This window comes from Benincasa hispida, chromosome 10 (assembly GCF_027475165.1).
Source record: "Benincasa hispida cultivar pf3 chromosome 10, pf3_genome.v1.1, whole genome shotgun sequence".
Classification (NCBI taxonomy): Eukaryota; Viridiplantae; Streptophyta; class Magnoliopsida; order Cucurbitales; family Cucurbitaceae; genus Benincasa; species Benincasa hispida.
The window spans coordinates 15,622,278-15,645,825 of NC_143487.1; the positions used below are offsets into that span (position 1 = coordinate 15,622,278).

Below are 23,548 nucleotides of genomic sequence, written 5' to 3' on the forward strand. Positions count from 1 at the left end.
TAAACTATATTTACATGCAAGTGTTTTTGAGGATTTAAGATTTTCTTCAAGAGCAATGTCTAAAAATTACTAAAGCATAAAAAGCATATTGTAATGTATCTAGGAATATAAATGGTTGATGCTATATTGTGTGCCAATAGTTAAACAAATATTATGATATTGGGAAAAGGGGGGGAAATCTTTATTTGTTGAATTAATGTTTATGTAAATTAGGACATTTTTTCCCTTTCACATGTTAATAAATTAAAACTTTTAATCAAATAGTGAGATAGTTTAAGATATGTTTGGAGTTTGATAGTATATGAATTTTGTGATGATCAAATCATTTTTTTCAATTATCGAAAAATAAAATTCCAACATCTAGTTATCGAATGGAGAAGGAAGCGAGAATAATCTTCTTTTGTTAAATAGGGATGAAGATTATATTCTCTACTCCGATTAATTAATGAAGTATTAATACATCCATGAATTAATTAATTATATTATATTACATAAATATTATACAAGTTCATTTGTGTAGTATTTAAATTTTAATTTTGAGAAATTATGCGAATGGAATATTTTAGTTATATTTTCACAAATAAAATATCATTGTTTTAGTAAAGGAATTATAATGTTATATTGAAATTTTTTTTAAAAAAATAGAAATAACCTAATTAATATAGAAATTTGATTTAGTTGAGAATTAAATTAAAAATGGTTTAAAATGAATAAATTAAAAAAAAAGTGATATTTTTACTGGGGGAAGCTGATTTCCATTGAAGAATCTTGCTGTAACGACCCGACCCCCTAGGACTTAAGTTAGGTCATTACTGAAATACATGCATGCATGGAACTTAACACAACACTCTTTTATGGTGAAATAAATGCTAAATAAATAAAGTCAAATAAAATATTTTCATTAAAACTAAATAAAAGTCAAACAACAGGGTACCCATAAATCATAATTAGAAATTTAATGAGTCTAGAAAACTGTAAAAGTTTGGGAACAATACTAATCAGTAAGTTTCAAACATGAAGACTGGAAGTGGAAAAGACATTAAAAAAATCAAAACATCCTGAGTGGAAGCATAAAACTAGTCCTAGTGGCTCGATCACGGATTCCGCTTGTCACTCGTCAGTGCATCCCTACTCTTACCTGACACAAAAATATGAGAAATGGTGAGTATAGAATACTCAGTAAGTAACCCCACTACTAGAGTCAGGCTAGACATCTATGTCCTCTAGATGCCTACCTCTAATGGAACATATAAACTGCTCTAGTCCTCATGGGACTCATACATGCATGAAAAACTTATTTCTATCCTACTGTAGTTAAGTATGTCCACTACCTCTAGTGAATCCCAAAGGAAACACAATCTCTTACATACGCATGGTTATGCATACACCTCTTTCGTATACACATAACCCACTTAATGTGTACCTTTTTCGTTCACCTAGTTAAGCATACACCTCTTTCGTATACACCTAACCTACTGAGTATGTACCTCTTTCGTACATCTAGTTATGTATACACCTCTTTCGTATACACATAACCCACTTAATGTGTACCTCTTTCGTACACCTAATTAAGCATACACCTCTTTCGTATACACCTAACCTACTGAGTATGTACCTCTTTCGTACATCTAGTTATGTATACACCTATTTCGTATACACATAACCCACTGAATGTATACCTCTTTCGTACACCTAGTTAAGCATACACCTCTTTCGTATACACCTAACCTACTGAGTATGTACCTCTTTCGTACATCTAGTTATGTATACACCTCTTTCATATACACATAACCCACTGAGTATGTACCTCTTTCGTACATCCCAGATCCTCTCTATAAATGTAGGGATGCATACCTCTTTCGTACACATGGTTAGGCATACACCTCTTTCGTATACACATAACTCACTGAGTATGTACCTCTTTCGTACACCCCAGTACCCTCTAGGTATGTATCACTTTCATACACACCAGCCCTAGTACATCTCTTTCATGTACTAGCGCCCTTGGACGTGCATCACTTTTATACAGTCACATAGTCTGGAAAGGAAAAGAGATTGCATCTAACTTCATATTACATATAACATTCACCTAATCATGAATCCTCCAAAATCTCCTGATCAAGGTCAGGTTAGTTAACTTTAACATACGTAATTAATCTAGTATAATGGATCCACTTTAGTACATCACTTTCATGCACTAACTCATGTAACAATCAAACATTTGAAATTTCATAATACATCATATAACTTGCACACTTTCATAATAAATCACATCAATAAGCACATTAACAAAATACTCCAACTTTCACCTAACTTTAAGACATTTCCGTAGTAGTGTCGCTTAACTCATAATTTAGGGTCATGCCCAATCGTCCTTTTAATATATATCATAAAATTCTAAATCATGCTCATACACTAACATGCTTCAGACATATTATCACATGCTCATATGTCTTTTCTAAACAATCCATTAAATCTCAAAAGAGTCAGAATTATCCTTGTAACTAGTCTTAAAATCCTCAAAATAAATCATAAATTTACCGTCCGACACAAAGGCGGTTCCAGAAGTAAGATTGCTTACTTCTAATCGCAAACTCTAGAAAGAAGAAGCTCAACCTCTTCCTTGCCCAATGGAACCTTGAATCAAAGAAACATGCAAAATAACTTTAATCATTGTTGGTTGTTGTTCGAAATTTGGAGCCATTAAGAAGTGGGTAACTCAAATCTAAGTCGCAAGCGTTGTGGCCGTTGAAGTTGTATGTTGTGGCATCAGAGGACATTGGTTGGAGATTGTGGGCATTGCCGTTGTTCATTGGAAGGAGAAAACGAACAAATGGGAGGTGGGGTTTGGCTTTTTTTTTTTTTAAAAAAAAAAACAATAATAATAATAATAAATAACAAAAATGAAGTAAATATAATTACATTTAATTTCTTTCCGTTTTATACTATTAAATTCCTTTATGTTTCAAAAGAAAATTAATTCCTGCCATTAATTTTCAATTTGAATTTCAAATTGAATAATTTCACGCCAACAATTAAATTCCCGCACTTATACTTGAAGTCCAAAATTCCAAAAATGGCCTCCAACTAATAACAATTACTGAAATTCCAAATAATAAAGTTACTGAAATTACATTATTACTAAAAAAATGTGTGGGGTGTTACATTCTTCCCTCCTCAAAGAACTTTCGTCCTCGAAAGTTCATTCTTGAAAAAGCTCCAGGTACTGGGCCCTCATCTCATTCTCTCACTCCTAAGTGGCCTTCTTGAACTGATGATTTTTCCACAGGACTTTCACAAGCGCAATCTCCCGGTGGCGCAATGTTTTTACCTCTCTAGCGAGGATCTCTATAGGCTTCTCCTCGTAGCTCAAGTTGTCATTCAACTGTAAGGGCTCGTAGTCAACTACATGGGACGGGTCTGTCACATACTTCCTTAACATCGAAACATGGAAGACATTATGAACTGAAGACAGTGCTAGGGGTAATGCCAAACGGTAAGCTACGGGGCCAACTCACTCCAAGACCTCGAAAGGTCCAATGAATCTCGGACTCAACTTCCCCTTCCTGCCAAACCTCAGAATACCTTTCATGGGTGCCACCTTTAAGAACACTTTCACACCAGTCTCAAATTCCAGGTCCTTACGTCTTACATCGACATAGCTCTTCTGTCTGCTCTGAGTTGTTTGCATACGAGCCCTGATCTTCTGTATTGCCTCATTCGTGGTCTGCACCAATTCAGGTCCTTACAATTTCCTCTCTCCTACCTCATCCCAACACACAGGGGACCTACAACTCTTCCCATAATAATTTTACGGAAACAAGGACTTATTATTTTATCAATAACCCTCAAACTTTTACAGACGAATCAATTTAGACTTCTAATCCGAACTTTCTTTTAAAATCATCTATATATCAATAATCGTCTATTTAATTAATCTAACCAAACTTATCAAATTGTTACGTAGATAAATTTTTTATAAGTTTAAGAAACAATCATAAAAAGTTTAAATTGATTTAGTGATACTTCAATTGAAATAGCCATAAATATTGTTCAATGTTTATTAGGACAAACAAATTTGGTTTAAAATTACCATCAAATTATTACCGGCACGAAAGTAACACAATTTGCAATTTGTCAGAGAAAATAGAAAGAAAAGGGACGATGAAAATCATTTTCTTTTTGCTTTTTAATTCACACCTTAGATTGGCAATTGGGGAGGGGAGATGGAGAATTTTCTCTCACTAAAAAATAAGGATCATTTTTCTCGTCTTAATCAATTAATTAATTATTAAATTAAATTAATATTATTAGTATAGTTATTTTTATATTAAGTAAGAAATTTGAATTACAGACGCAAGTTGAGTTAAGCTCTTGTTGGCTATTAGTATATTAATTTGAAGACTAGAATTTGTCGTAATATTTTAATTTTAATTTTTTGAAATTTTGAGAATTAAACATTTTAATTATATCTTCACACATGGAATATTATTGTTTTTAGTAAAAAAAAAAAAATACAATGTTATATTTAAATAAAAGAAAATGTATTGAAAATTGCTCATTTAATATAACAAATTTTAAAAAAAATTGTTAAAAAAATAACTAAAAAACAATCAAAAAATGTTTCTAAAAAACTGATCGTTCGAATTCTCTTGACAAAAATTTCCTTCCATACTTCGCAAAATTAAATGAGAAATTTGGTGAAAATGATGATTGAAATAGGGGTGGGACTAAAGACGAGAACGATCTTACCCTCGAATATTTTATGTGAGACTTATAATTTTATTAGCTCAAGACTCTTAAAAAATTTATTCATGCATCAATTATGACCAATGATATAATTATGAGTCTTATTACTCATATATTTTTTTGAACAAACCAAATTAGTTAAAAATCACCATCAAATCATTACCGGCATCAAACGAACACAATTTGCAATTTGTCCGAGAAAATAGAAAGAAAAAAAAAATGAATATATATATATATAATATATATATATATATATATATATATATATATATATTAACACCTCTCTCTTAAATATTGATATTCTTTTTTTCTAAATCAATTTTCAATTAACCTCTCCTCTCTTTCTCCTTCTCTTCTTCTTCTTTTTCCATTAATGGCGGACACTGGCGTAGTCACCGTTTACGGAAATGGTGTCATTTGTGAGGCTACCAAGAAATCTCCCTTCTCCGTCAAGGCCAGTTTGGCCCAAATACTTCGCGGCGGCGTAATTATGGACGTCGTTAATGCTCAGCAGGCTCGAATCGCTGAAGAGGCCGGTGCCTGCGCCGTCATGGCCCTCGAGAAAGTTCCCGCCGACATTAGGGCTCAAGGTGGAGTCGCTCGCATGAGCGATCCTCGATTAATCAAGGAAATCAAGCAAGCCGTGACCATCCCTGTCATGGCCAATGCTCGAATTGGTCATTTCGTCGAAGCTCAAATCCTTGAAGCCATCGGCGTCGATTACATCGACGAGAGCGAGGTTCTGACTCCAGCTGATGATAAGAACCACATCAACAAGCATAATTTTCGGATCCCCTTCGTATGTGGATGCCGAAATTTAGGGGAAGCGCTACGCCGAATTCGCGAAGGCGCGGCGATGATTCGTACCAAAGGCGAAGCCGGAACTGGAAATATTGTCGAGGCTGTTCGGCATGTGAGGTCTGTGATGGGAGACATTAGAATGCTGAGGAATATGGACGATGATGAAGTTTTCTGTTACGCAAAGCGAATTGGGGCACCGTATGACTTGGTGATGCAGACCAAACAGCTCGGCCGGCTGCCGGTGGTACATTTCGCAGCTGGAGGAATTGCAACTCCGGCTGATGCGGCGATGATGATGCAATTGGGTTGCGACGGAGTATTCGTCGGCTCCGGCGTGTTCAAGAGCAGCGATCCAGAAAAACGGGCTAGGGCTATTGTAAGAGCCGTAACGCATTACAGCGATCCTGATGTGCTTGCAGAGGTGAGCTTTGGATTGGGTGAACCCGTGGCCGGAATTAACCTCAGCGATGGCAATGTGAATGTTGAGAGGTATGCAAATCGGTCGGAGTAATTTGGGTTTCTTCTTTTTCGTTTGTGAATCAGATCAGAGGCTCAATGATCCGATTTCCAGGAAGGTGATCTTCTTGAAATCTTGAAGTTTAGTAATCCTTATAGCTTTATATGATCCATTTGAGTAAATTTGTTATCTCTTTCGTTTCTTGAGGAGATACCAATAAACATATTCGTAATATGAGTTATTTTTGTCAATAATTATGTGTTTTCGTATGTGGGGCTTTTTTCTTTTTCCTTTTTTTTTTTTTTTGGCAACTTTCATGTTTTAGGATTGAGTTTTAGAATGAATGGTTTTGTTGAACCATGATTATATTACTGAATGATTAAAGCCACACAGAAAATTTGTAAATTATGAGTGTGATTTATCTTTGATGCGTGAAAAGTTTTCATCTTTATCCATCAAGGGAAGCTTTCTTTGCTGTTTTATGTCTTTTTCGTATGGTTCTATTAACACCATCTCTTGCAATCTTAAAGATTGATCGACAATGGCAAAACCAATATTAAAAATGCATATGCTTCATCAGGTTTATAGTCAAGTGTCCCTTGTTATTATGAGTCCTTGATCGGTATATTGAACATACATAGAATTAGACCAAATGTATTGTTATACTTAGACAACTTAAGCATAGTTCAATACACAAATTTTAAAACCGAGTTCCCCAGGTCCTTTGCTCGAACACTTTCGGCTTTGAACAATGCAGGGAAGGGGAAAACAAACAATAAAAATCATGGATCGGTTAAAAATCGTTGGATGTCGATGTTAGGGCATTCAAAATCAAATGCAAATGAATAGTGTGAAAATTTTCACACCATGATTGGTAGCACAGTGCAGCTGTTAGAAGGGATTATGAAAAATATTTTTCAACAAGGCCTGGAGAAGATTTGAATTAAAATCTTCTAATCTTCAGTTAATACGCCATTTTATTCTGCCTAACATGTCAATGGAGTAACTAATCCCATTTTCTGTTTAGAACTAACAACCTGCTCCAATTTCTAGCTGATGAGTTAACTCACCTTTACATAATATAAGGCAAAAGAAAAACAAACACACAAATTAGAGTAATTGCCTAATTGGCTTCCAACCAGAGAAGCAATATATAAAACAAAATTTTAGAATGTCTCGATGAAAGACTGACTATGGAGTTTCTGCAATATCTTCCTGGTTGCAACAAATTTGCAGGATGGATTCTGGGGGCTTGAAGTATGATGATAACTTCGAAGAAAGGCAAGGGTGAGGGAGGGAAATAATTCACATTCACGACCATCTAAAAGCACGGTTTTATTTGAGCGGGCGTCCTCCATCTGCATCGGTATTATCGTCGGGAACTTCATACGCAAAGTCCGTATCAAGATTCTCCATGCTTTTGCCAAAAAGGAATGATTTGGTTCCCATTGTTGTGAAGGGCATTAAGCCAAATGCTCGTGCAGTTTTGATCTCGCGTGCAACTTTCCTCTGTGCCTTGGCACTGATACGTGTCTGCAAATTGTTGAAGTGATAAAATACAATGAAGGTTGATGACTCGATTTGTTCGAAACATGATTTTTGTACAAAAAGTTTACCTTGCTCCTCTTGTGAATGATCCCAGCTTCGGTTATAAAGTTCGCCAAAAATCTAACATTCTGCAAACAACTACTCGTTAAATATGCCTACAGCAGCGGTAAAATATGATTTAACTCCCATCAAGTGTTTTATTTGCTTGGACAGGTACTCCATATTATAAATAAACTTCCTAAATAGAGCTATGGACAACACTAAATTTCAATGCCCACAAAGACTAAATTATGGGAAGACTATTTTTGGTAGCACTGAAAATAATAGTAATAATCCTATAACCAGATAATGTTACAAACGAGCAACTTTTCTCTCAGAGGCCATTGCATGATCTTACCAATTGAAAAATACAACCGCACACTGTCCAGATCAGAAACTCGTGAATTGATTAACGGCAATTTATATAAAAAGTTTGATGGTCCATGGCTACTGATGACAATACTACACTATGTCTATTATGACAGACCAAATTTCAAACCAAACGGCTTCTACTGTTCTAGGATCGGACAGTTTTGATAAAAACACAGATGTGCACACTCCCTGCCACTTCTTAAATGGAACTGTGCAGAAAACCAGAAGTAAACAACCCTATTCCAACTTGTCGCTTCTTATACTTCAAAATTTCTGAACTGCTCAAATTGACTAGATTTCTTTCTAAACCTATGTCCCTTCTTTTTTTAGTTCATACGCTACGATACTTAATAGATGAGAAGTTCATACCATAAGACATTCATATTCAACTATGCAGCTACGGGAGACGATTGCAACGGATCAAAAGGTATATTAGTGTTACCATACCACTAATTTCAATCATGTTTTAGTCCTAGTCCCATAATGAAATGAGACAGTGGATTAGTAAAATGGCAAGGTAAACGAAATTCAGGAATGCTCACCCTGAAATCAGCTTTTCTTAAGGCCTCCTCCGTTGTCACCTGAAACTCGACCCTTTTGGAAGGTTTACGTACACCTGGCTTTGTTAGATCCAGATCCTGTATACATTCAAAAGTACTTAGAATAATGGTAACATAACACAAAATCATCTACAAAAGGTGCAGAGAGGTACCAAGCACCCTAAAATGATAATATAGTGAAGTTCATATCCATCACAGATCATCCAATCCGAGTGTAACCATCCAGACACAGTTGGCCATAAAATTCACCTAGCATGCATCTTAAAGAAAAGATGGATTGGTTCTAGTAAAAGTGAATCTTTAGGTGATGTAATCATAAATTTTATATGGTAATGAGTGCCTGGCTATGCTCGGATTGGCATCACGTAATCACAGTGTAATAAAAAATAGAAGCTATGAACAATAAATGTAAGTTCTTAACAAGTATAAGAAAAATTAGTTGCTCAGCTACATGCCTTGATTTCGTATGTTGATCCAGGCTTAAAAGACATATCTGCTCTGAAAGTATAATTATCTTGTGCAATTTCCTCGGGATCATACTCAAAATAAGTGGAAGCTTTCTTCAACTTGCCATCCATCCCATCTGACAGCGTGGTAAGATCATCTTCCAGACCATGCAACGCATGAAAATTGTTTCCTCCACTCGGTCTCGAACCTATTCTTTCACGAGGTTTGCCAAGTCTATCAAGCTTCTCAAAGAAAGCATCATTTCCGGAATCGCCCATAGAAACGCCCCCAAATATCCGATGTTCGAAGTCATCAATAGACTCAAACGAATCAGGTTTTCCCTTATCATTATCAAAGCCACTATCTGTATAAAAGTTTTAAACACGAAAGTTGTAAAATACATGCCCTGAAGCACATTATCATTCATACAACCAAACGTGAGGTTCGTAAGACCAATATCCAAACAGAACACATTTGAGCAACATTAGCCTAGAATAAACCTGATGAATTTCCCCCAAAGTCGAAACGAACTTCAGCAATCACAGTATAAATCATAAATTCATGGATTCTCCAAAACAAGTGAGAAATTACCACGAGCGGCGTTTGTGGAAAGGTTTCTGAGCACAGAAGGTTGCTTTAATCTCCGAGATAAGCCACCGCCAAGGGTTCGCAGAGCAACCTGAACGGTTCTCATTTCGCAACAGAACGAAGAAGTAGCAAAGCCTGGAAAGAGTGAAGACTTACCTTTGGAGTTTGGACTCACAGCCACTGACCTGAGATTAAACAGAGAAAGACAGAGATGTAGACGAGAGAGACGGAGGGAGATCGACGGAATGGAATGAAAGAGCCGCCGTGGGGAGATCGACGGCGAGGGAACGAAGTCGCAAGCGGTGAGGTGAGGGAGGTAAGAAGATCGACACGGAGGGGAGTGAAATCGGCAAAGGTGAGGAGGCAGACTGAAAGGAGGGAAATGGGCCGTAGAGGCCCAACAAGACACCTTGACTTAGGCCCAGGTGGCCCAAACGCTACCTACAAAAGTCGAGTCAAAAGGCCCAAGGTCAAATGACCATCTTGGGCTCGCCCGTGTGATTTATGCTTCCATCAACAACAACATGGTGGAAGATCTAGTGCTGACAACGGGATCTTGCCGTAGCAAATTTTAACTTTTCATTCGAAAAAAATACCAAAACAATTTATATAGATAAGATTTTACTATCTTATTAAGAAAGATTATTAATTACACTTAAATTAAAACTGTCTAAAATTATCAACATACCTTTAATCGATTGAAAAAATGTGACAATAAATTTCAAATTTGAACCTTCATCAACTGGCTCACTTTTTCCAGAAGTAAAAGTCATTCTCGCATCAATCATTTCAAACATTGAATGAATAACCAAAATCTTTCAACTACCCAAACCCAAAACAAAACCAAAAGCTCTTCACTACCCCACTATAATCTCAAAACAAATCTAAAATCCCCTTCGATTACCCGACTACTCCATTGATATTTAGAACCTTCATAAGAAAGATCTACAATTCGAGAGTGAAATTGTTGATTAGTGGTGTTCTGATTGTTCTTTTGAGGGTTTTAGTATACAACCTTCCAAACACCAAAATGCATGCATTAGGACTTCAAAGACAAAACGAAGTTCTTAAAATCTACAAATTAACCAAGAATGACTTATGGCGAGAAAGGTAACTCATACATTCCTTTCTCATTAAATCAACATCGTGTTGCCAAATGTATTCAAAAGAAAATCAAGGGAGGGATTATAAAGAAATCGGAGAAGAGGGGAAATATCTATCTTAGATATTTTAGAGATTCAAAATACAAAAGTTGAAAAGAGTTTAGATCATATTAAATTAACAAAAGGATTAAAATATGTGTTTGCAGTGAAAGAAATCCCAATAAATTGAAATTTATGGTAATGGTTATTTTCATCCCACCTACCATTGAACAAATTCCCTAATTGTAGAATAGCTATAGCAAGTTAAAGGACAGATTAAGAACGATGAAATAATGAAAGAACTAATGATCAGTTGATTCAAAGTTTATTACGGTCATTTATAGCCTTATTTCATGAAATATGAGGCTAATTTTGTTGATAAAAACAATGGTTCGTAACACTATATTTAATGTTAAAAAATTGAGCCTTCAATTTTGTATAAGTGTTAAAATTGGACCTCAAGTTTACATAATTATATAAATATCACTTGGAAGTTTAATTTCTACAACATTATAACTTCGAAGGTTAAATTTTAATATTCGTAGAAGTTTGAGAGTCTAATACTTTCAATTAAATATTTGAGGGTATAATTGCAACTTTCATCATACTTAGAGGTGATTTTTATAAGTTGTTATTTTTTTTAATTTTCATCCCATCTTCTTTCTCCTTTTTATTTCTCATCTTCCTCTATTTGAGTGATATGTACTTCCTCTTTTTGAATTATATTCATAAAATTTTATTTCATACGATATTTATTTTCAAATATAAAACTTAATATAAAAAAAACTGACATGTTAATAAACTTTCTACTTTCATGTCCATGAATGTTCGAGACTACATATTCTACATTAGTTGACTTTTAGTACTATTAACCTCAATATTAGGAAGTCGATTTTCCACCTTATGTATTAAAAAAAAATGAAATGTTTATAATTATAATAAAATCTTAGTTACAAACACTTAGATAAAAGTAAAAATTTAGTTCTTGAATTTTAGCTAGTAACGACTTAGTCCATGTACTCTCAAATTTGTAACAATTTAGTCCACGTCCTCTTAAATTTATAACAATTTAGTCCCTAAGATTTGATAAATAACAATTTAGTACTTCAAAATTAAGTGTCAACTTTATCGTGTAATGACTTAATCTTTATACTTTATAAAAATATTGATTCCTGATCAATTTATGGGAAATAAATTTTAATAATATTTTTATAGTAAGAACTAAATCGTTATAACTAATAAAATATATAGACTTAAAAGATTAATTTGTTAAAAAATTTAGGATATAAGAATTAAATCATCGTCAAACTAAAGTATCGAGAGTAAATTATTTTATTAAGTTAAGAACAAAAGTGATTTTTGGTTTTTTCTTTTTCTTTTTTTTTCTTTTGTATATTTTTATCGTGGACCCTACTATTATATTTATTTAGCATTTAAATTTTCGACGCCGGTTTCAGCTTCTCAGTTCTCAGACTAAGGTCAACATTGGAGGGCGCTGCGCTTCAGCTTTGTCGTTAAGGAACTTAATCTGAACCGTCGATCGCCATGTCCCCAAACAAACACTGATCGTCGGATAAACTCTATCCCCCGCACCAAAGACCAAGAACACTATTTTGGCGGCTTCTATATACCCGTTTATATTTCTTGATTGATAAATTATTAAAAAAAAATAGTCCTTAATTTTATTGTTTATTTAAAAAATATTTCAAAAGTTTCATTAATTAAAACTTTGAAAGTTTATTAATTTTTTTTAAACAAACAAAAAAGAAAACTCAAGTAATTATACTTTTTAAGTGAAAGTTTGGAAAGTGCATTTAAATATATTGTCCATAGTTTAGCCGAAAATAATCAACGATGTTAAATTATAAGTTTGGCTTCTATATTTTGGAAGCTGTGATTATAATTTTAAAATTATCTCGACTACGGTTAGATATTTTAATTTGTTGGAAAAAAAAAGCATTTTTTTCAAGGTTTTTTTTTTGTTTAGTTTTTAAATGATCTTTTAAGTTTGTTGTGCTTTTCATTTTGAGCTTGATTTCGATTTAATTCTTAAATTTTAAAATATTACAATTTTATTCTTGAAGTTTGGATCTTGTCTCAATTTCGTTCTTATATTTCGAGATTTACACTTTTCATTTTGATTTTTTATTAAATACTTACTTTCTGTCTTCGGTGTTAATAAATATGAATGAAACTTTTAATATTATTTTTTATTATAATGAAAATAAGTAGAGAAAGTTAATTGATTATAATTCTTTTAAATTATTAGTAAATATTAACATTAAGAACTAAAAATTGAAAATAAGTGTTTAATGAAAAACTGGAGTCAAAAGTGTCAATTTTAAAATCTATAGATCAAATTAAAACTAAACTCGTACTTGAATGATAAGTATATAAAGAAAAAACAAAGCGGCGAATGAAATATGAAAAGACTAGACATATTAATGAATGTTAAATTAAAATATCATTTTTTTGGTCATTATATGTCGAAGTTTGTTTTATTTTATTTATTGTACGTTCAATAAATCTTAAAATCATAGAGTTCTTGACATTATATCCTCTATTATAGTGAAATGAACATATCATATGGATGAATTTCATCTTCTTTGGAGGAAGTCATCGTCTCCCTTAACAAGAAAGATAAATCAACATCCAATCAAAGCTCTTTGATAAACCTACTATTTCTTCATGTAGTCAGGTTGTTTTCAGAATATGTCAGTGTTCCGTTAACCGCTATTTTTCTTACTACCCTGGAAGAAAAGCTTTTTTGCTAGAATTTGGTGTGGTTGAGCTAGTGCTTCATACCTTACTGGATGAAGAAGGAAAGGGCATGAGCTACTCTCTTCTAGCCTTCCTCTAACAGATTCAATGGCATCGCTTATTCCTCTAAGCATGCTACCAGTCCTAGCTACTGATACTGACTGACAAAACTTGAATCAGAATCTCGTTCACTCCTGGCTGAGTCAAAAATCTTTGTGACAACAGAGGGAATAGCCTATCTGTTCTCTTTCTCTATCTTGAGTCAGGTTCGGGCATTGCTCATTTATAGTACAGAGATGAAAGACTAGCTTAACAAGAGCAGAGGCGTTTACAGCTATCTTCTCTACCATAGTTACAGTGAATGAATGCATTGAATGACTTTCCGCTTGTGAATGATAGTCTTTCATAGCAATAGCGGCCTATGGAATTCAATTGAATTAGCGATAGCGGGTCGATCACGTGACACTTGGTAGGAACTTATCGGCATGTTGAACAGCACAGTGACTAGCTTCCTGGTGATAGCTATCGTTCTGTTAGTCTCACTCAATAAGTCAGCTGCCTCTCTTCTTCTTCTTCCTCTGCTTCAGGCATGGGCAGAGCTTTTTGATCCGCCCAAATGCATCCCATAGCCTATCTTTCATCAGCATCTGTTACTGATCCAGGCGTACTTCCTTCTATCTCGATAAAAACCCTTCTTTCCTCTTTTTTTGATATGGGCAGACCACGTCAGCTAACTGGTTGATCGTTTAATCCATGTGGCAGACTTAATCTCGCTCTCGCTCACAATCTGCTCTCTCTTACAATTCAAAATTCTGTTTTTGTTGTTATTTTTTCATTAATGATTATTAACTTTTTTTCTCATTGGTCATGTATATAATATATATATATATATATATATTTTCTATGGAAAGTAAATAAAGTGAAGACAATTATGAGTGAGATCCTCAAGCATTTCTTTAACAAACGGTCTTCCTAGCGATGCTCACGAGATTCAGCCCACATTTCTAGCGAGATTCCCTTCTAGAGCGAGATCCCCATCACAAAATTAGCGAGATTTCTTTATAGAGCGAGATCCTCAAGCATTTTTTAACAAACTGTCTTCCTAGCGATGCTCACGAGATTCAACCCACATTTATAACGAGATTCCCTTCTAGAGCGAGATCCCCATCATAAAATTAGCAAGATTTATTTCTAGAGCGAGATCCTCATCACAAAATTAGCTTCACCCACTTATCTTCCTTGTCGAGGGTTGAAGTTTCGACTTATGTATGTCGAAACTTCAACCTTCGATAACCTAATATACAAAATTAGCAAGGTTCCCTATGTCGAAATTTCAACCCTCGACAACCCTAATATACATATTGTTTACAAGTTTTTCTTTGTTTGTCGAGTTCTCAACGTTCGACCTCTACATTAATCGAATTCTCAACCCTCGACTTCTAGCCTCGAACTCCCAAAACAATAATATTTCTCTGATAAGTTTCAAAACAACAATATTTCTCTAATAAGTTTTGAAAATAACAATATTAATATTGAAGGTCCTTATTTAAATGCCTTTACTAAAGAGTTTAAGTTTTCTTACTTATTTTTTTCTCACAATTTATTTGACAACCACATTTTCTCTTGTTTTTTTTTTCCTCACAATTTTTGTTATAGATTTTGGACTTTTCTCTACTTTCCTTTTTTTTTTCTTCACATTTTTTGTTATTTCGGATTTTTTAATTTTTTTTATTTTACTTATTTCCATCTAAATATTTTTTAGCCTCATTCTCCCTTTCTTGTTTGAAACTCACAATTGTGAGTTTTTTCTTGTGAGAAAATTTTATCAACCAATATAATTTTTTAAAAAGGTTTTTTTTCTTGTTGAAAGCTTTTTATCAACCAACTTTTAGTGTGATATTTTTTCCCATACCACGAAGATAAAAAAAATAAATATAAATTCAAATTGAGTTCATACTCGTACCTGTTATAAAAATTATGTATTCATTTATGAAAGAGAGTAATCATGTTTGTAAAAGATGGAACTGGATTTTTTTTTTTTTTTTTTAATTCTCGTAATTTCTTGTTGCGAGAAGTTGTGAAAAAATTTCAACACCACCACCTCCATAAATGGACTAAAACACAAAATTACAAGAAGATATTGAAAAACTCAAAATTTAAGGTCATGAACGTAAAATTGAAGTCTGCAAGGGACGTCTAAAAAGAAAGCAAGGGTGAAAATTGAATTTAGGGAATAATATCGTTTTGGTCCTCAGGGATTTTTTTTTTTTTAAAAAAATTTTTTTTAAAAAAATAAGTGATATTATTATACAACAACAAGGGGATCCCATAGCCCGAGATAAGGCATCAAAGCAACAAGCACAAGCAAAGACAGGGTAAGAAAACCAAAACAAAGCCAACGAGATAAGACTAGAATAAAACCAACACACAAATGCAAACCACCAGAAAGAAAGGCAGAAAAAAGAACAGATAACAACGTGAAGTTTAAAAGGAAGAAACATCCATACACACATTAGATAAGACCAAGAAGGTCAACCCACCAGGAAGTAGCACGAGCACGAACTATAGAGATCATAAGATGAACCAGAGCAGACACCAACCTCGGTCGGCCTCCATGCAGCCGCCGATTACGCTTTTGCCAGATGTAGTATATGGACGCACACCAGAAAACACGGAATAATTTACTACGCACACCCTTATCCGACCCCACTCGGCACAACCAACTCAACTCTACATCCCAACCAGCCACCCAATGCGTCGAACTCAGCTGACGCAACACACTAGACCACACCTCTCTTCCAAACCCACACTCAAAAAATAAAACGATCCTGTGACTCCACACCTCATCCACACAGAAGACATCCCTCTCTGATAACACACCCAAACTCCTCAACCAATCCAGCGTACCCAACCTGTCCCTCACTGCTAACCACACACAGAAGGAGTGATGCGGGATACTACCCCCGCCCAAAAATACCAGTCTAAGACACCATAGGACGACGAGGACGTATACTCTCCTAAGCACTAGCGATAGAAAACCGACCACTAGCATCCGACACCCAAATCCAATAATCCTCTCCCCTCACCCTAGGCCCCCATTGCCTGGATACGATCCCATATCTCAAGCAGCTCCCAAGACACTATAGGCCACCTCCAACCTCCCTCACCATCCATGAACTCCGACAACCACGCTTCCAAACTACTTCTTGCATCATGAACCACCGTAGACCTGTATGAATCCAAAAGTTTGGTCCCTAGGTTTTAAATCTAGTTTCTATTTAGTCTATAAATTTTAAAGCATTACACGTTTGGTCCATAAGTTTTGAGTTTTGTTTTAATTTAGTCTCTGAGTTTCAAAATGTTACAACTTTACTACTGAGATTTGATTTTTATTTCAATTTAATCCATGGGTTCAAGATTTTACACTTTTAACCTCAAATTGTCATTAAATACTACTCTCAATTATTGACGTCAATTTTAATTAATTAATTAAAAATAATTATGAAATGAAAATTTCAATTTAATTTTACAATTGATAAAAACAGTGAAACTTAATTAATATCTTGTAATGATTTTTAATTTATTAACATAAACTAACTCTAAAGACGGAAAGTGACCAGTGAAAAATTGAGACTAATTATGTAAATTTCGAAACATAGAGACTAAATTAAAAAAAACTCAAATGTCAAAGATAACATCGTAGTATTTTGAATCTTAGAGATTAAATTGAAACCAAACACAAAACTTAAAAGAGTAAATTTGTAATATTTTAAAATTTAAAGACTAAATGGAAATTAAAACCAAAATATAGAGTAAAAAAGATATTTTTTCCTTGAATTAAAAAAAATAAAGATAACAATGAATTTAAATTGTAAAAAAAATTGAATATTAACATATTGTGTTTTAACATCGCGCGACGGTGGAAATGCCACGTCATTCTCCCAAACCAAAAACGCGTACGGCGTGATGATCCGGAATATCGATAGGTCCCTTTGGTGCACTATTTCTTCCACTGATGTGCCGACACGTGGCGCACCTGCAATCAAACCAAAAGACATCCAGTTCCCTTATGTGGGCCACAATTGTATTATTATATTAAAATACTTATCAAATTTTCAAATATTTAATTATAGTCTTTTTAGAGAATTATTTAATTATAGTCTATAATTACAATAAATTTTAGATTTATTAGTTAAATCTTAAATTTAGTCTTCTAAAATTGGTTGTTAGTTAAGAAAATACAATTGTGGTATTTATACTTGAGAGCTTTTTCAATTTTAATATTATATTTTAAATGTTTGATTTCAATTTATATACTTTCAACAAATTTTAAATTTAGTCTTATAGATGGTTTTTGTTATTTTTTAATTTTATCTTTGTTATTTATTATTGTTTTTCACTATAAATTTTGAAAACATATTCATACATGGTATATATTTGTAAGAAAATTATTATTACTTTTTAGGACAATAAGAATAGGGGAATTTAAGCCACGAAATCTCTTCATTCATATCCCAGTTGAGTTATGTACCTATGAAAAATATTAATCAATAAAAAAATTAATTTGGATGTCTAAAATCAACCATTTGAATTTACATGACTAAAATTTAATAAACTCTAAAGTATTGGAATCAAAATAATATGTTAAGCTTAATTTTACATCGAAATTGATTAAATAATAACAATAATTCAATAAAAAAAATACTATGTAAATATATTTTCATAAATCTAAAAAAATGCTAATTAAAGATACGACTTCTGAAAAACCAACAACGATTTAACTTGACTAACTTTAAAATTTATCAAAAATACATGACCAAAATAACGAAATCCAAATAGAAAGACCAAAACATAATTCTTTAAAAAGAAAAAAGAAAAGAAAAGACCAAAACATTATTGTATTTTCTAATTTATTATTTTTTAAATTTGTGCATTTGAGTTGCATTTCATTTGGGATTGAATTTGAGTTTCATTTGGGAGAGGAGAAAATGAAGACGAAAAAGACAAGAGAGAAAATATAATTAAAAAAAGAAAAAGAAAAAGTTTGAAGAGGACGGTGGCGGAGATCGAAGAGCCTTGGCTTATTCATAGAAGTAGTTTGGTCTTTTTGACTCCAACCTAATAAAGGTGAGAGAGCAGACGAAGAAAAGTCCTACTTTCATTCTAATCGCTTTACTCTCATAGCTAAAAAGCCAAGTCTAGAAACCAAAATCTAGCTCTGTTTCAGCTTCTCTTTCGATCTGCCAATTCCCGCTTTCTTTCTTTCAAGGTAATTTTCTTCAGCTTTTGTTAAGTTTATGTGTTGTTTGAACATGATTTTGAAATGGGGTTTTCTTCTTTTGAGTTTTTTTTTTTTTTTTTTTTTTTTAGTTAAATCGTTTGTTGTTAGCAAGCAACTGACTGAATTCTGAGTATTTCGTGTTGGGTACAGTTTTTCAGTTTCTGAGAATTATCCGTTTCTGTTCTTTCATTCTTCTTTTCTTTTTGCTGTTTTACCGGTAACCAAACAGGGGTTGTTCTTGTTATGTCGTTTTGCTTGTTGGGTGTCGTAATTTTTCTTCTCTTTCCATTTCTACTTGAGTTTGTTTGCTCTTCTAGTTTGAGTATGGTTTAATGGCTAAAGATTTGGATAATTTTTTCACCAATCTAAACTAATATACCTTCTTTGTGGGTTTTGGTTTTTTGTGGTTTCTTTCTTGTTCTGGACTTTCCTTTTATTGATTGCAATTTCTGATTGTGTTCCTTGCAAATTATTATTTCTGTAGAAATTTGAAGGTCTTAGGACGGATTAGATTATGATGTGCAATGGTTGCAATAGGAAATCTGCAAGCCCTAACTTCATGATGGACGGCGGATTTAAACAAGGGGGATTGCGATTTTGTATCTCTGTTTTGCTTGAATTTTCAGCTACAGATGATCTGATTGGATTTAGGAGTGCTGTTGAGGAAGATGGTTATAATATTGATGAGGCAAGTTTGTGGTATGGGAGGATTTTTGGTTCAAAAAAGATGGGGTATGAAGAAAGGACTCCTCTTATGGTTGCAGCCATGTTTGGGAGTATGAATGTTCTGTCTTATATCCTTCGCAGTGGTCGTGTTGATGTCAATCGAGCTTGTGGTTCAGATGGTGCAACAACTCTCCATTGTGCTGTTGCTGGTGGTTCTGCTGTTGCAGATCAGGTTGTCAAACTATTGCTTGATGCTTCTGCTGATGTGAGTGCTGTCGATGCAAACGGTAACCGGCCTGGTGACTTGATTGCTCCTGATTTTACTTCAGCCTCTTGTTCAAGGAAAAAAGTGTTACAAGAATTGCTAAATGGTCGTGAAGAAGCTCTCGGTTCATCTGAGTCAATATTTTATGAGAGAGAAACGTTGGAGCCACTGGAGCTATCAACCCCTCGGGCTTCACGAGATGGGACAGAGAAGAAAGAGTATCCAGTCGATCTTTCACTTCCAGACATCAAGAATGGAATCTATAGCACTGATGAGTTTAGAATGTATACTTTTAAGATCAAACCTTGTACAAGAGCTTACTCGCATGATTGGACAGAGTGTCCATTTGTTCACCCTGGAGAGAATGCAAGGAGGCGGGACCCGAGGAAATACCATTACAGTTGTGTCCCGTGTCCAGAATTCCGAAAGGGAACATGTAGACGAGGGGATGCCTGTGAATATGCTCATGGAATTTTTGAATGTTGGCTCCATCCTGCTCAATATCGTACCCGTCTTTGCAAGGATGAAACTGGATGCACCCGAAAAGTCTGTTTCTTTGCTCACAAACCAGAAGAGCTCCGCCCCTTGTATGCTTCAACCGGTTCTGCTGTGCTGTCTCCAAGATCAATATGTGGTTCTTCTCTAGACATTGCATCGATTAGTCCACTTACCCTTGGTTCTCCTTCAGCTCTGATACCTCCTTCATCAACTCCACCTTTAACTCCTTCTGGAGTTTCTTCTCCAATGGGTGGAACCATGTGGCAGACTCAATGTAATATTACGCCTCCGACCTTGCAGCTTCCAGGTAGCAGGCTAAAGGCTTCTTTGAGCGTGAGAGACATAGATTTAGATGTTGAGTTACTCAGTCTTGAAAGTCAGCGCCGTAGACAACAACAGCTAATGGATGAGATGTCCTGCCTACCTTCCCCTACCAGATGGAACAATGGCTTGCCAACCCCCGCATCTTTTCCATCCCCAAGGAGTAGAAATGGAGAACTGAATGGACTTGGAGGCATGAACCCTACTAACCTCGATGACATTTTTGGGTCCGTAGATCCTGCAATTTTGCCTCAATTACAAGGGTTTTCATTGGATTCTGTGGGATCTCAAGTACAATCCCCTTCCGGGATTCAGATGCGCCAAAGCTTGAACCAGTCTTTCCTCTCAAGCTATGCTAACAGCATTGGATCCCCTCCTGCAAGGTCGTCTCAACCATCCGTGTCTGCTGCAGCTAGCGTTCTAAGTTCTAGGGCTGCTGCTTTCGCCAAGCGTAGCCAGAGTTTTATCGAACGTAGTGTGGTGAACCGTCATTCGGGACTCTCACCCCCAGCTACATCCACTACTGCCATGCCTTTGAACCTGTCTGATTGGGGTTCGCCCGACGGAAAATTAGACTGGGGAATTCGTGGAGAAGAACTCAACAAGTTAAGGAAGTCTGCATCATTTGGATTCCGAAACAGTTGCACCAGTTCTCTGGCGACGTCCACGATGCACACTGCTGCTCCCGAGCCAGACGTGTCGTGGGTTCAGTCCCTGGTGAAGGATGCTCCATCTGAAAACTCTGTGCAGTTGAGTATGGACGAGCAACAGCAACAGCAACAGCAGCTTTGTCATCTCGACAATGGCGATTCAAAGCAAAGGTACATGGAACAGGAGCAGTTAGTTGCTTGAGCTTTGAAGTTTGGCCACATTTTTTTGCTTCCATTTAACGGATAACTGGTATTATATATTTGTATGATTTTTTAAAAAAGCTCATTGATATTCATCACAATTAGGTAGGGGAGATTTTCCCAAAGCTAAAAGAATATTGTATCCAGAGTATTGATCAAATTTGGGCAGAAGAAATGTTTCTGCCCATTCCATAACTAGTTACTTTTCATTTGAAGAATAACACATCTTATATTCAACCTTCCCTTTCTTTTGTTAAACATAACATTTTATCTCATTCTTTATCTTCTGTAATTCTGAATCCTGGATGTTCAAATGACCCTACAAAAATATTCAAAGCTTCACAATACATCTTTGATAGAATATTAAGATAAATTATAAAAGTACTAAATACTCTTGTTATTTATTTTAAAGGTGTAATATTATCTTTGATTTTTTTTTTTTTTTATCAATGTTTCAAAACTATCATTGGTGTAGAAATTTGTTTGAATTTTATATGAGAATTAGGATATAGACAGTAACGTGGAACAGAGATCAGGTCGGCCACTACTATACTATTTCAAGTTTTAATTTTTGTTTAACATTCTAACGAATTTACATTTCTGTAAAAAATTCAAAGATAATATTACAAACTTTCGAGTCAATGAGCAAACTTCAGAGGCATCTTTATAATTTAGTGTAAAATTCTACCATTGTACATGTCATCGGATAATTGATAAAAATAATTCTTTTGAGTTTTAGACCCTTTTTAAAAAAACTTGTTTTTTTGACTCCACAATTTTGAAAATTAAGTAAAATTACCTTAATACCCTTTACATTTCAAAAGTTAACTCAAACCCTCCAAACTCTCACTCTCACTATTTTCTCTTGCCATTTCGGTCACTCTTACCATTTCCTCAATCTCACTCTATTTATCTCTATTTCCTTTGCCATTTTTCTTTTCATGTAAGATTATTTGAGATTTTTCAATTAAGATATGAATTCTCATTTTTTTTTACTCAATGTTAGTTTATGTTAGATGTTATAAAATGATTATTTGAAATCTAGGTTAGATTTATGTTAAATGTTAATTTTTTTTTTCTAAAAACATCATGTGAGGGGTCAATCATTTCATTCCATATCCGGTGAAGTCCGACCGGGAATCAAACTTATTCCAACATTTATTTTGTTCCCAGTGAAGCCCGGCCAGGTAATTTGAACTCATTTTCTTTCTACCCGGTGAATACTTGGTGAAGCCCAACCAGGTATCAAATTTATTCAAACATTTATTTTGTTCCCGGTGAAGCCCGACCGAGTAATTTGAATTCATTTGCTTCCAACCTGGTGAAGCCCGACCCAATATCTTAAAAAAATTGCTATTTTTAATTTTTTTAAAAAATTTTATAAATAAATATCAAATGCATGACATTATTTAAAAAAAAAACAAGTATTATTGAAAAAAAAAACAAAACAATCAACAAAGCAATAAATCAAACTCCAAAAATGTCATTTAGTTTTGTCAATTTTTCCAGAAATTAGTGAACTATTGAGAATACATACACAAAAGAAATACATACCTTCTTACGTTTTTTGTTAGAGGTTTTTAGATAAATTAATTTTAGGTGGAGAATGTGAATTAATTTGGTAGGTTGGTGGTTGAAATTGAAAGTGGAAATTTAATAAGGGGTATAAGAGTAATTATACAACCAACAAATTTGGTGAAATTTTTTTTGTGTGAAAATTATTTTAGGTGGAGAATGTGAATTAATTTGGTAGGTTGGTGGTAAGGGGCATAAGAGTAATTATACAACCATATTTACATCATTTTCATCGTCAATGGGTCAAAAAAACTTGTTTTCAAAAAATAGAACTTCTAATGGGTCATTTTGCCTAATTTTCCCATGTTATGGCATAAATAAGTGACAAACAAATGAACAAAAAAGAAAATTGACACACATATTTACGTAGTTCAATAATGGTGTATTAGCTCCATCTACAAACATAGAGAGAAACTGTTGTATTATCTCGAAGAGAAACAAAATACAAAATATAGATATAGAGATAAATAAAAGTTAGAGAATTTACATAACACTCTCGTTAAATCCTAAACAACGAGATTCTCGTATTTGGTCATGGGAAGGGTTTGATAATAAATTTAAAGAAGCTCTCAAAATTCTCCAATTAAGTTCAGTATCTAAAAGGTTAAAAGCTAAAAATTGAAAGTGG

At 34.3% G+C, this 23,548-nt stretch overlaps 3 protein-coding genes across 3 annotated transcripts; 2 read left to right on the plus strand and 1 right to left on the minus strand.

The window, feature by feature from the left end:
• Positions 1 to 5,033: 5,033 nt before the first annotated feature.
• Positions 5,034 to 6,412, plus strand: LOC120088392 (putative pyridoxal 5'-phosphate synthase subunit PDX1). The gene has a single exon (XM_039045654.2). It carries the CDS (start codon positions 5,123 to 5,125, stop codon positions 6,059 to 6,061), a length of 939 nt encoding a protein of 312 aa, XP_038901582.1. The 5' UTR covers positions 5,034 to 5,122; the 3' UTR covers positions 6,062 to 6,412.
• Positions 6,413 to 6,966: 554 nt separating this feature from the next.
• LOC120088393 (Ribosomal protein S18) lies at positions 6,967 to 10,002 on the minus strand. Its single transcript, XM_039045655.2, has 5 exons — positions 9,565 to 10,002; positions 8,982 to 9,337; positions 8,509 to 8,604; positions 7,624 to 7,683; positions 6,967 to 7,540 (listed from the first exon to the last, which is right to left on the minus strand). The coding sequence occupies exons 1-5, from the start codon at positions 9,665 to 9,667 to the stop codon at positions 7,343 to 7,345; spliced, it is 813 nt and encodes a 270-aa protein (XP_038901583.1). The 5' UTR covers positions 9,668 to 10,002; the 3' UTR covers positions 6,967 to 7,342.
• An 8,415-nt stretch (positions 10,003 to 18,417) lies between these two features.
• Positions 18,418 to 21,588, plus strand: LOC120088359 (zinc finger (CCCH-type) family protein). Its single transcript, XM_039045586.2, has 2 exons — positions 18,418 to 18,732; positions 19,229 to 21,588. Exon 2 carries the CDS (start codon positions 19,259 to 19,261, stop codon positions 21,344 to 21,346), a length of 2,088 nt encoding a protein of 695 aa, XP_038901514.1. The 5' UTR covers positions 18,418 to 18,732; positions 19,229 to 19,258; the 3' UTR covers positions 21,347 to 21,588.
• The last annotated feature ends 1,960 nt before the right edge of the window (positions 21,589 to 23,548 follow it).